The 13,655-nt window shown below is 44.7% G+C and overlaps 1 protein-coding gene across 1 annotated transcript in view; it reads right to left on the bottom strand.

Moving 5' to 3' along the window:
* Positions 1-13,267, bottom strand: part of LOC121534839 (rab11 family-interacting protein 5) — a 28,993-nt gene extending 15,726 nt beyond the window's left edge. Inside the window, exons 1-4 of the mRNA XM_041841431.2 lie at positions 12,307-13,267; positions 5,989-6,533; positions 5,074-5,695; positions 236-386 (exon numbers count right to left, since the gene is read on the bottom strand). Coding sequence (XP_041697365.2) covers positions 236-386; positions 5,074-5,695; positions 5,989-6,533; positions 12,307-12,686 — 1,698 coding nt within the window. The 5' untranslated portion in view covers positions 12,687-13,267. The remainder of the gene's footprint in view (positions 1-235; positions 387-5,073; positions 5,696-5,988; positions 6,534-12,306) is intronic.
* Between the last annotated feature and the right edge of the window lie 388 nt (positions 13,268-13,655).

Genomic DNA, 13,655 nt, shown 5'->3' with positions numbered 1-13,655 from the left:
CTTGAAATTTATGCTGGTCTATACAGTTTTTTTCTGCAGGGATAGTTGGGCTGCGTTTAGACAGGCAGCCCAATTCTGATCTTTTTTTCACTCATTGGTCTTTTGACCAATCAGATCAGCTCTGAAAAAGACCTGATGTGAAAAGATCTGATGTGATTGGTCAAAAGACCAATTAGTGGAAAAAATATCAGAATGGGGCTGCCTGTCTAAACGCAAAGTTTGTGGCCTTTTATACCTCAATCTTCTTCTCAGTCTCAGCCACAGCCAGTGTCTGCTGGGCAGCGCGGCCTGGGTGGATGGAAGACTTGAGCTTCTCCAGAACTGACCGGCCCTCTTTCTTCTCCCCCTGACTGGCTGTGGTGGTCAAGGGTTTCACTGGGTGGGGGCTGCAAAGGAAACATCACCATCAAAGGTTCACTGCATTGGATTTTGTGTACATATCAATTTTTACATTAAAATCAATATACAGTACAGTATAATGTGAGGCACTGGCATTGTATGTGGGAATATTCATAACAATGCTTTGGCCTGGATTTAGAATTTTCAGTATATAATGCAGACCTCAAATCAGTTCTCTATATGATAACAAAATGTGTTTAGCAACAGGTTTCAGCAAGAGAGCGTAAAAAGAGCTCATGTTGTCTGATTGCACTATAGCACAGAGCAGGTATGCTGTATCAGTAATGACAGGCTCCAAGGTGAAGTTTCCCCTAGGTCCAGTCTAGGAACAGCTTCCTTTCCCCCAATCCTAACCTTAACCATTAGTGGGGGAAATCAGCATATAGAGGCAACTTCACCATACACCTAATGAGAGAGTGAAGGAAGGCACTTCCATTTTGCTTTAATTTACAGATGGTCAAAATGGCAGCACAGAGAGCTAAAGCAGTTGTTTAATCAAGGTTAGGCTGAGATTCTCATTATGATGACTTTGATTGTGGTTGTGTACTCCTTGATGTGATGGGACAGTCAGCAACACAAATGTATGACACAAATTAACAACACAGAAGTGAGATGAGCAACATAAAAGATTAAGCAATTCCCAAAACAATGCACTGTAGCAACCAATGGGTTTGCATGGGCAGGTGGTACTGGCAGGGGAGATATACTGATTAATTTAGAGAACCTCTTAAGTAAGCTACTTAAATAGATTAAATCAAAGGAACCAAATCAATGTCTTTTGTTTGGAAGAATGATAATGCAGTCTAACAAAATGTAGTTTCAGGTTTTCAAGCTATGCCAGCAAGTGAGCTATGTCTAACTATTTCTAATTTCTGCATCCCATTGTTGACTACAACCTGGCAACCCAATCTGGTAACTCAAACTGGCAACCCAACCTGGTATTTGTATTTTCTCAAGAGGAGTTTGAGTGGGTACACTCTGCAGAGCTTAAGTGTGAGGAGAAGTCTCACCTGCTCTCCTGTCGGGGCAGGCTGCTAGCTGGCTGTGTCTCCTCAGGCAAAAGTGTGTGACGTGCTTCGACCAAGGGCTGGGCAGTGGTGTAGGAGGAAGAGGAGGAGTAGGAGGAAGAGGTGTAGGGGGCCACAGCCAAGGTGGCACTGGCTCCGGTACTGGGCCTCACAGTCGGGGGGTGATGTATGGAGGGGGGGACATGGGTGGGGGGTAGCTTAGCCTGGCCATTAGTTTTGGTTTCCAGGGAGGGGGTAGTAGAGGAGGGGTTGGAAGCACAGGGGTTGGAAGCATGCACGGTGACGCCAGGCCTTAACCTGGCACTCATGGGGCTTCTCACATTCGGGGCTACTTTGGCATGGAGGTCTTCGAAGCTGATCGTCCCAGCATATTTGGATGAGGAATGTTCCGTTAAGCAGTTTTCTTTTGGAATTGACTGAGTGGAACTATTCGTGTTTGTTTTTTGCAAGGAAACTAATAATGTAGCTGCCTTGAGCATTGTCTCTCTATCCGGTGACAAAGGTGAGGAAAAAGGAGATTTGGTGGGTTGATATGAGAATGGTCCTTCAATGCTCTCTGAGATTATTTGCCCAGGAGATGGTGATTGGTGAAGAGGGCTCTCACCTTTGCCAGGGCTATTTGCGCCACTGTTGCCGTGGAGCTCTCGTATCATTCCCTTGAGACTTCTGTGTGAACTAGTGCCCCTTGGTGAAGACTCATTGACAGGATTGGTTCGTTTGGCCAGAGGCTGACTCACTTCCTGTTGCATTTCCATCTGGGCTGAAACTGGAGAAGATCTAAGATGACATGAAGGGTCTACTTTTGAACTGTCTATCTTTGATTTTGTAATGTTGCCATTTCTATCCAGTGGAGATTGTGTGTCTTTTAAATCAACAGTCTCTCTAGTGATGTCTTCAGATTCAAGCTCTATGTTAAGACTGTCAGGCGTAATAATGTTATTGCTCTTCGTATTGCTTGCAGAATCTCTGCGTAATGTATTCAATTCACAACCTCCATCTTGACAAGTGTCTTGACAAAGCGAGGAGACTTTTACAGCGGGGTTGACATCTATAGTACTAGGCTTCTGAAAAGTTAACATATCTTCTGCAGATAGCATGATCTGCTCATGATATATGGCGATGGGAGTATCTTGTGGAGGTTGAGGAAAAATGCCACCTAAACTTTTGATGGTATGCACTGTCATCATGTCAGATGGAGATGGGGAAGCATCAGAAGCAGAGTCAATAAAACTAAAATCTGAGTTACTTTGGTTTTTATTAAGATCTTCTAAGGTTAGCGGAGGTGATTCATAATTGTTGTTTCTGGACTTGGTGGGCTTATCTTGGTGAATTGAGAAGGAGTCCATTGTTGGGACTGGTGTAGTTGAAGCAATGTCTAGGGTATTAAGACCTGATTTAGAGTGTTTTGGGGAAGACATATTCAGTAGATCCGCAACAGTCATTTCACTATTAAGAAGCATTACTGGTAGAGATAAGTCTTTGAGTTCAGAATGGGAAGTGTTCTTTACAATAGTATCTTTTCTTACAGTGGGACTGGCGTCCATTGTATCCTCTGAGGCCAATGATATTATTGAATCTGTTGCATCTGTTGCATCTGGCCATATGTCCTGCTCAGTAAATATCATTTTATCATCTTCATCTCGCAATGGTTCATAGTCAAACTTCTTGAACTCATCTTCAGACTTGAATGGAGATGGAGACTCTGGAGACATGTTGGCATAATGTTGTGAGTGTACGGTATGAAAGTCCAACAGGTCACTGCTGACAAGGTCTTTGCCTGGGCTTGGGTACAGGTGGGGACTTGGTGTGTGTCTCTTGTGCCCCCATTCTCTTGTGTGCTGTAGGGAAGCTGCGCCTGTTTGTGACAGGAAACAGGCCTCTTTCTGTACAGCCAGCTCCTGACCCCTGTGCAACCAGCTGTCAGAGGGTCTCTCGTTCACCAGAGTCCGTATTATGGGCCTCCGTGGAGGCAACGGTGGAGGCTCTTCTTCTTCACTCATCCTCATCTCCTCAATGGGTGGAATAGTGTAACTCTCATATGGAGGAGTGCTTCTTACTTGAGCTTGCCTTGTGGTTGCTATTGAAGGGTGATTGGTAGGAGAGCCCTTTGGCGAATTCAGCCTGCTGGAGGCAAAGGCGTCAAAGGACTCGTCCCATTCTCCTCCCCCATTCTCTGATATGGAGCGAGAGGTAAACGGATTGGGGGGGCTGGCCGTCGCCGCTGTCGGGAGTAAGGCAGGGAGGGACGTCTGCCTGGCTACAGGCCTGGGCCGGTCTCGCCATATGGTGGCCATTTTCATTTGCACGGCGGGATCGTGGGCAGGACTGGGGATGCAAGGCAAAGCTGTGGAATGACAGAGGGGTGTGACGGGGAAGCAGGAAGCAAGAGGGGGGGCCTCTTCTGCAATGAGGTCCTCAAAAAAGGGATTACACAGCATACGCGGGAGGAAGGGGTTGGAGGGAGAGATGGGGTCAGGGGTCAGAGAGGGAGAGGGGGTGAAGGGGTTAGTTGGATGGCCACTGTCGGGCGAGGCATGGCCAGTGGAATAAGCAGAGGGAGACAAGCACTGGGGGGGAATGGGGGAGCGAGGGGGGAGAGGAGGAGGGGTGTCTGATTCGCTTTCTACCTTAGGAGAAACTTCCAGCCTGTGGAGGGAAGGCACAAGCAGTCCTCTTTGTTAATTCTGCGCCAGCTGACCCATTCAAAATATCGGTTCCATTTGTCTAACACAGAGAGAAAAAGTCTATTTGAGGACTATCTTAAAATATTTTCATATGTGAATATGCTACAATTGCCAACAAAATGTAAACAATAATGGGTTATGGAAAACAGCAACAAAAGTTTACTACAAAAAGAAAAACTGCATTTCGCAAATTACTGAAGCAAGGTGAAGAGCAAGATATACTGATTTTGGTATTTCAGGAATTACTGTCAGATTAGAAACAGTAGTACTGCAGAATGATCTAATAGCAAGAACAGGTGATTAGTGTACTGGGCCAGTATTCATAAAGAATCTAAGAGTAGGAGTGCTGATCTAGGATCAGTTTTGCCTTTTAGATCATAATGAATAAGGTTACGGTGGTGGCCCCCCCACCAGTTCAGCACTCCTATTCCGAGACACTTTATGAATACTGGCCCAGATGATTAGTGCACATCTAGATCAATGTTCCACAACATACCAAACCTAAGCTCAGGTAGATCCTCTGGCATTAGTACTTGAGAATATAATGTATACAGTATCTGATTCAATTTGACCCCAAGCAATTTTACGACTGAAATATACATATGCCATAATTTCCTTTCCAACTCCAGTCACATGGACTCTTTGAGTTTTTGATTTTCTTCTGACTGGAAGTACAGTACATTTTTATACAAATGGCCTAGATGTCAATTATTATGCTGTGTTATGAGGACAGTATGAACCTTAAGTTGTGGCCTACATAAGGTGATATGAGATTGCTGTAAAATGGTGGATGAACTTGCCACATTTCTGTTTTAAAGGAACAGGGGGCAGCATAGACACTGAACACAAGGAAATCAAAACCTTCCAAGATGTAGATGTCTATTGTGTGCTTTCGTTGGAAAGCAAAACTGTATGAAGTCCTGGAGAGTGGAGACACAGAGCTGAAATGACCCTCCACTAACCTTGGCTTGTTCTGGGAGTCACTGGAGCCAAACCAGCCTCGCAGTCTCCCCTCGGGGGGAGGAGAACCCTGGCTCAGCTCCGACTTGGCAGGTAGAGAATCACTCCTCCCTCCAGAGAATAATGTTTTTCTGAGCTTCTTCCCTTTGTCTGCTGAGTCCACTGTGGTAGTGGAAGACAGCATCGGGGCTGCTGCCTGCACCGGCCGACACCCCACCCGAGCACTTTGAACCTGGGAGACAGGAGGTACGGCCTCCTTCTCCTCATCCTTCTCTTCCTTCTTTACCTTGTCGAAGGACCAGCGCCGGCCCTCGCCGGCGGAACCCTTGTCCTCGCTCCGCTTTGTCAGGTTCTGCAGCGAACGAGAGAGAGGGGAGCACTTCTCGAGGAGGACCAGCTTGGATGGAAGGGTGCCTGAGCCCTTGGGACCCACCGGCTCGGATCCATAGACGTGGCTTCCGTTGATGCACAGAGAGGATTGGGAGAGAGTCATACCTTGACCTTTGAGGGACTCCACAGCAGGACAGGGCCGGGGAATGGCAGTAGTGGTGATCCTATTCGCCTCGTCGCTGAAGGCTCGCTTGTGGGTCAATATCTTTGGGGAAGACTGTGTGCTGGTGAGCACTGTTTGGAGGGAAAGAAAGGGGTCAAAGTATTGGCCTGAAACGGATAGGCCCTAATAATAACCTATATTCCAAAACAATTCCTTAAAATCCATAAGCATGCCATATCCTTGAGATATAGTAAATGCTTTTTCCGTGTCTGGTAAACATTCTGTCAGCATATAATCTAAATACAGTTCATGAATTATTGTGCATATTTCAGACATTTAGGGCAATTTCCAAAGAAAATGAAACACTTGGACAAAAATAGAGCAAATCTCTCATCTAAAACACAGATGAAATCTGCAGGCTTACCTTTTTTAACTAGGTCTGTATCTCCGTGGTGGGTGTCTACTTTGACCTTGCTGCTGTAGATGGGAGAGCTGGGGGGGTCCACCAGGAGGCCTAGGGCCAGAGGAGGGGGGCAGGGGCTCTCACTGATCGCGGATGACACACTGTTCTCCGAGGCCAGCGACGAGCACGACCTTGTGTCAGATGACCTCCGCAGCTTTCCCTTCCCCAGGAAGAAATCCTTCACCTTGCTCCGCTTCTCCTCGGCTACCTCTACCTCCCCGGGGTCCTCTCCCCCTCCCCCTCCGCCCCCCTCCCCGAATGGCTGCCCCAGGGAACTCGACAGGGCGGCGAAGCGTCCTGGCACAATGGCCGAGGAGGACTCCACGTCACCCCTCTTCCTCCCCGTCACGCGGTCCTTGAGTTTGCCGAAGGTAGAGCGCGGCTTGTCCTTCATGGTAAGGTCGAACATGCTGGCCGTCATGTTATTGCGTGTGAACTGGACAGTCACCTGCATCTCGCCACGCTCCTTCTCCTTCCGACCGGCCTTGGAGTTGAGCTTGAGCCATCTGGAACCACAGAGAGAGAAGACTGTCAGGGGTCAAACATCTCCAGCGCTCCACACATGCGCACCTGTGACCAACATTATTTTATATTAAGGACTATAAAAGAGCGCAGATGGCCTCCCATTTGTTTCATACAGCGTAAACACCATTCAATGCATATTTTCACTGTAATGGGATACATTTAAACACAAAGCACAGACCGAAAGGGACATGCTTTAACTGACCACATTGGAGACAAACAAAACAAAAAACACCACTGAAAGAAAATAACAAAACATTCACTGTTCTGCCTGGCAGCCAATATTGCGTAATGTGGCAGTAGCCAATTGAAAGAGGGGAGGGTATTTAAGATTTTATTTGACCATCGTGTTTCTCCAAGTTTGACAACAAACTGTTTCTTTAGCGTCTGGGAATTAAATCCACATTCCTGGGGGTCCTCCCACCCACCACACCTGGTGTCTGTGACGTGCTGAAGGATCCACCTAGGAAATCCTTTCACTGCTTCCCTTCCGTAGCCCCTTCTGAGAGGACCAGAAACCATGTATTCTGGAGCCAAAACAAACGGCTGCTTCCCAATGGAGTTTCACTGCATACAGAGCGCTGGAAGAACAGTGGGCGCACAATTCAAACCAGATGTGTGGTGTTGCTTTTCTCTACTACTATACTCAGAGCTGTTGACTATGGACATTGTTTGCATACTACCGAAATTCCCCTTTGAATATCTCCACCTGTGACCTCTACTGTAACTTCCGCTACATTTCTCCGAATGTGGCAGATGTTGGGAGCATGCATAGCAGTCTGAAGGGCAGATGTTTCAGGTATGGATATAACGATACAGTGGGGGGGAAAAGTATTTAGTCAGCCACCATTTGTGCAAGTTCTCCCACTTAAAAAGATGAGAGAGGCCTGTAATTTTCATCATAGGTACACGTCAACTATGACAGACAAAATGAGAAAAACAAATCCAGAAAATCACATTGTAGGATTTTTTATGAATTTATTTGCAAATTATGGTGGAAAATAAGTATTTGGTCAATAACAAAAGTTTCTCAATACTTTGTTATATACCCTTTGTTGGCAATGACACAGGTCAAACGTTTTCTGTAAGTCTTCACAAGGTTTTCACACACTGTTGCTGGTATTTTGGCCCATTCCTCCATGCAGATCTCCTCTAGAGCAGTGATGTTTTAGGGCTGTCGCTGGGCAACAAGGACTTTCAACTCCCTCCAAAGATGTTCTATGGGGTTGAGATCTGGAGACTGGCTAGGCCACTCCAGGACCTTGAAATGCTTCTTACGAAGCTACTCCTTCGTTGCCCGGGCGGTGTGTTTGGGATCATTGTCATGCTGAAAGACCCAGCCACGTTTCATCTTCAATGCCCTTGCTGATGGAAGGAGGTTTTCACTCAAAATCTCACGATACATGGCCCCATTCATTCTTTCCTTTACACGGATCAGTCGTCCTGGTCCCTTTGCAGAAAAACAGCCCCAAAGCATGATGTTTCCACCCCCATGCTTCACAGTAGGTATGGTGTTCTTTGGATGCAACTCAGCATTCTTTGTCCTCCAAACACGACGAGTTGAGTTTTTACCAAAAAGTTATATTTTGGTTTCATCTGACCATATGACATTCTCCCAATCCTCTTCTGGATCATCCAAATGCACTCTAGCAAACTTCAGACGGGCCTGGACATGTACTGGCTTAAGCAGGGGGACACGTCTGGCACTGCAGGATTTGAGTCCCTGGCGGCGTAGTGTGTTACTGATGGTAGGCTTTGTTACTTTGGTCCCAGCTCTCTGCAGGTCATTCACTAGGTCCCCCCGTGTGGTTCTGGGATTTTTGCTCACCGTTCTTGTGATCATTTTGACCCACGGGGTGAGATCTTGCGTGGAGCCCCAGATCGAGGGAGATTATCAGTGGTCTTGTATGTCTTCCATTTCCTAATAATTGCTCCCACAGTTGATTTCTTCAAACCAAGCTGCTTACCTATTGCAGATTCAGTCTTCCCAGCCTGGTGCAGGTCTACAATTTTGTTTCTGGTGTCCTTTGACAGCTCTTTGGTCTTGGCCATAGTGGAGTTTGGAGTGTGACTGTTTGAGGTTGTGGACAGTTGTCTTTTATACTGATAACAAGTTCAAACAGGTGCCATTAATACAGGAAACGAGTGGAGGACAGAGGAGCCTCTTAAAGAATAAGTTACAGGTCTGTGAGAGACAGAAATCTTGCTTGTTTGTAGGTGACCAAATACTTATTTTCCACCATAATCTGCAAATAAATTCATTAAAAATCCTACAATGTATTTTTCTGGAAAAAAAATTCTCAATTTGTCTGTCATAGTTGACGTGTACCTATGATGAAAATTACAGGCCTCTCTCATCTTTTTAAGTGGGAGAACTTGCACAATTGGTGGCTGACTAAATACTTTTTTTCCCCACTGTATGCCCGAATAAAAAAAGAAAACAAATCTATAAATTGACGTTAAAGGTTAAAAATGTAAACAATTTCATTACCAAAACATTTTTCATAAAATAGTTTGACAACCCTATTTGTAAGCATTTAAATGATATAAAATTCTACCGTTTATCTTTTCCAGTGATAAAGACATGTCTCAAGGTATGGTGGGGAATGTTCCCTCTAAGCTGCGCGCGGGCGCACAGTAGCCCCGAGACTTAGCGCAGAACAAATATCAGCCCACAGTGAGAAGCACAAGATTGAATTTCACTAAATTGTCTAGAGCAGTGGTCACCAACCGGTCGATCACGATCGACTGGTCGATCCCCAAAGCATTCGTAGTTGATCAGCAAACATTTCTGTAAAGAAAAACAACGATAAAGGAGCAAATGGAATGGCATCAAACAACATGGAAACCATGTATTTGATACCATTCCACCAATTCCGCTCCAGCCATTACCATGAGCCCATCCTCCCCAATTAAGGTGCCACCAACCTGCTGTGGCTTTTTGGTCAGTGTCAGTGGAGGAAAGGGAGAGCGGAGGGATGTTGAGAGGCGGACCCTCAGTCTGCTGCTCTCTCCCTCCGCTGAGTCTGACCATCAGATGCAGACACCATCAGCCCAGTATAATAAAAGTAAAAAGCAAATTATTTAAATGTATGCTTGCTCAGCTGTGCCTCACAAGTAATACAACATTACCGGTGTGATCATATAGCCTCAAATGTTGAAATATATATTTTTTTAATGCATTGGCAGGGCAATTCAAGCAAAACCAATATGCAGTGATAATGTATTGGGCCTATAGCTTACTGCACAAACCTCATTGCTACAGTACTGTTTTTAATTGCTTAAGGTTGCATAGGCTTACGCTTTTTAAGTCATGTTAAAAAAAATGTGAGCGGTAGATCTCGGCTTGCAATTTCTAGAGTTTTCCCTGTTAACACTATCAACATTTCCCTTTACTGTGGCAATTGTGATCGAATCAACACAATCGAATCAACGCAATATTGGTCACTTTCAATGCAACCTACCGAAACAAAACTAATTATGCAAGAGATTTTGTAGTAGGCAGAAGGCATCGGAGTAGGATTCTATTGCACTGACACGCACCACGACTCAGCCCGTACTCTACACAGACCGGTGCAGCATAAACAATCAGAGCTGCAGTAGGCTTATATGTAAATAGACCATTGCCATATATGGATCTGTGCCGTTTACATTTAACTGGACTGTGTTTACAGCATGAGCGGTCGTGAGTAGATGCGCTTGTTTCGAGATCAAAGCGAGAGCTGCATATAATAATATAATATGCCATTTAGCAGACGCTTTTATCCAAAGCGACTTACAGTCATGCGTGCATAATTTTTTTTTGTGTATGGGTGGTCCCGGGGATCAAACCCACTACCCTGGCGTTACAAGCGCCGTGTTCTACCAGCTGAGCTACAGAGGACCACGTTGCATGTAGCCACGTGTGCACATTTTGTTCATATCCTTTGCTAGTTAGTGAGTTATTAGCCCAGTTATAGATAATTTGTGGTCAGCAATAGGGGAGTGATTGCTTTCTACAAGAGCACAAAACGTGTACATTTCTAGACATCTTTGAAAAGCGAGTCAGGTAAGGAGCTTTTTGTCTTAAAGGGGCAGTGTTGTATTTTGAGACAGGCTTGAATAAGCTAAGTAGCCAATAAGTAGAGGGTAGCATAATTTGTAGCATAATTTGTCTGATCATCTGTAATAATGGTATGGGAATAATAATGCATTCTATTTTGTAAAGTGGTTTCTTGCATCAAACAACACAACAACATTTTCAGTCACCTCCTTGTCTGAAGGACAAGTGGATAAACAGGTTAAAGCCCTGCATGTTTTTTAAAAAGTCAACATTGAACACCACACATTGGCTGCTACTGTAGGCTGAATGATACAACAGCTATTTCCATGTTAAAATGTTATGGGATGCATTTTCTCCATTGTTTTTTAATGGTAGGCCACTCTGGTAGGCCTACATTATGATCAAATAGCCACAGTAGCCTATTTGGCCACTGTTAAAACTGTAACTTAAAGTGGGTACAGCCTCAGTGTTCACAGTAAACGCACGCTGGAAGTTTCACAGAATTTTCACAATGTTTGCACTCAGCAGACCTGAAATTTGCTCACTGACGAAAAATAATTAGAGGGAACATTGATGGTGGGGTATGATCATCTTTATCTCCAAAAGGTCACTTTCTGACCATGGGCAAACATGTATGGAAAGTTTTGTTTAAAGGTGCAATATGCAGAAAACACTTGCCATTTCCTGGTTGCTAAAATTCTAATAGTTCGCCTAATTTCAGTGTGTGACAAAACAAGCAATGCATAGTGTAGAGAATCATTGTACCATCTAAATATTGTATTTTCAGTTGTTTGAAGCTTGTGTACAAAACCGAAAGTAAAAGACACAAAAACTAAACTTAAGAACGGAAAGCATGGAAATAGCGCACATAGAACAGATCTACCACTTCTTAGACTTGGGGTCAATGAGAATGACAAATCTATAACTCACATTTCTATGTGAATTTGGTCAGGTCACCCAAAAAGTTACATATTGCAGCTTTAAATCAAAGGGGAGGCTGTCAAAAAGTGATTAAATTCAAATGGATTTACCCTTTAAGTACAGACATGGTGAAATTCTATATGCTTTTGCTCTTGGATGTGGGGAGGTGTGCCCCTTTCTGTCCAATGACGACATTTCTGGACGATATTTATGTCCATTTAGGGGACCTGTTTTCGTTGCATGCTCCCTCAAAACTTGAGACATCTGTGGCATTGTGTTGTGTGACAAAACGGCACATTTTAAAGTGGCCTTTTATTGTCACACTGTTTAATCAGCTTCTTGATATGCTACACCTGTCAGGTGGATGAATTATCTTGGAAAATGAGACATGCTCATTAATAGGGATGTAAACAAATTTGTGCACAAAATTTTAGAGAAATATGTTTTATGAAACATGGGACCAACACTTTACATGTTGCCTTTATATTTTTGTTCAGTGTAGTTCAACTATGCACCAGTAGTCCAGGGGGGCCACTGATCTTGTGTGGGCCACTGATCTTCACCATAAATAAACGCCCCGTTCTTCTCATACTTGTGTGAATTCCCCACCCTACCAACATACCACAGTTGGGCCTACAAATGTTACTGTCAATCACGTCAAATTAATGGCCATAAAAGGCTATAATTTGTGTGATATGATAATTTAGCCTAGGCCTGCATGTCAATGTAGCCTAATCAGTGGAAATAAGTTCCTCATCACTAGCATATTAAATGAGTAAGTGAAAGGAACCTACTCATCTCTAGGACACATTCCATCTTGAAATATTTTATCCAGAGGGATGATTGCTTGACCAAGAAACACGTCAAGTCCGATAAGCACCCGGTGCATGACGGTGAGGACCAAGTCACCGCTCCCTGAGGGAAAAGCACTGCGACCCCCAGCCTCCAGTATTCCGGGGAGAAGTTCGAAACAACATTCCTCATTCCACTCTGGCACGGTCGCCTTTTCGACCAAACCGGTGGTGTATTTCTCCTTCCCAACCTGAATGATGGTGTAAACATAACGGCTCCCGTGCTTGCCCTTCGTCCGCAAACCCCTTGCACGAAGGACATTTACATTCACATGTGTAGGCACCCATCTCTGGTCATCGTTCAACTCTATAAGTGACATCATTTTGAATTCCGTTGCCCGGAGTAGGGAAGCGTGAATGCGTAAAAAGTCCTAAATAGCCGTCCTTTGCCACTGCTTTTTTGGAACCTGCCCCACCGGTTTGCGCATCTGATGACGATGCTATCCTATGTCTTCGCCTCGCCCTTGCGCCTGGATCCCCCGTTACTTTGGCTATTACGTTTGGTTGCTCAAACAGACGCAGGACCTCTGCAATTTCTCCAAAATACTCCGGCAGGTCTACGACTTCAGTTTGTGGAAATGCTGGATATCCCGCGCTTGAGGCAGTCGCATGCCATTATTTTGCTCTGGTCAGTCCTCATCGCATTTCTGGTTTACTATCTGAAAAGTCATTGTGCTCCTGCGGCCCGCCCTCCCTAACAAAAGAGCCCCGCATACAGTAGGAATACCGCAAAATGAAAGAGAAACACCCCCCTCCCTACCTATATGGTGGAATGAGATAGCTGGAACTATCAAAATCATTATTGTGGCATTATTGTGACTGTGAGACTACTATTTTACAATCATCCATGCAATTACAATATGCGTTTTTCATTGTCGATTTCGCAAAGGTTGGATAAAAAAGATCCCACTCAATCATGTTATCCAAGTCTAGCGGAAGGCAACTCTGGGCGACTGCGCAATGTAGGCTAAATATTATAAAGACTGCAACGTCCCATTCAGAAATTGTTCTAAACTGAAAACAAGTGTTTAACAATTGTGTTTTGACTGTATTGCAGCACCAAGATGACACATGCACAATTATGTAAATAAACATCTGGAGGATTAGAGTTTATAGTTTAAAGGCCCCCACCAGAGGGCAATGCCACCCTATTTCGACGTAATTCCTGGCCTATAGCAGAAATGGTCCTTTTGGTTCCACCTCTGAAGAATGACGTAGGCTGCTAATACATATTCACGATTTGGGGATGTGAACATTGAGGGTGATTTCCATGTGTTGTGGAGAAATAACAA

Source organism: Coregonus clupeaformis, chromosome 2 (genome assembly GCF_020615455.1).
Source record: "Coregonus clupeaformis isolate EN_2021a chromosome 2, ASM2061545v1, whole genome shotgun sequence".
NCBI classification, from domain to species: domain Eukaryota; kingdom Metazoa; phylum Chordata; class Actinopteri; order Salmoniformes; family Salmonidae; genus Coregonus; species Coregonus clupeaformis.
This window is presented reverse-complemented; position numbering and strand designations above follow the sequence as displayed.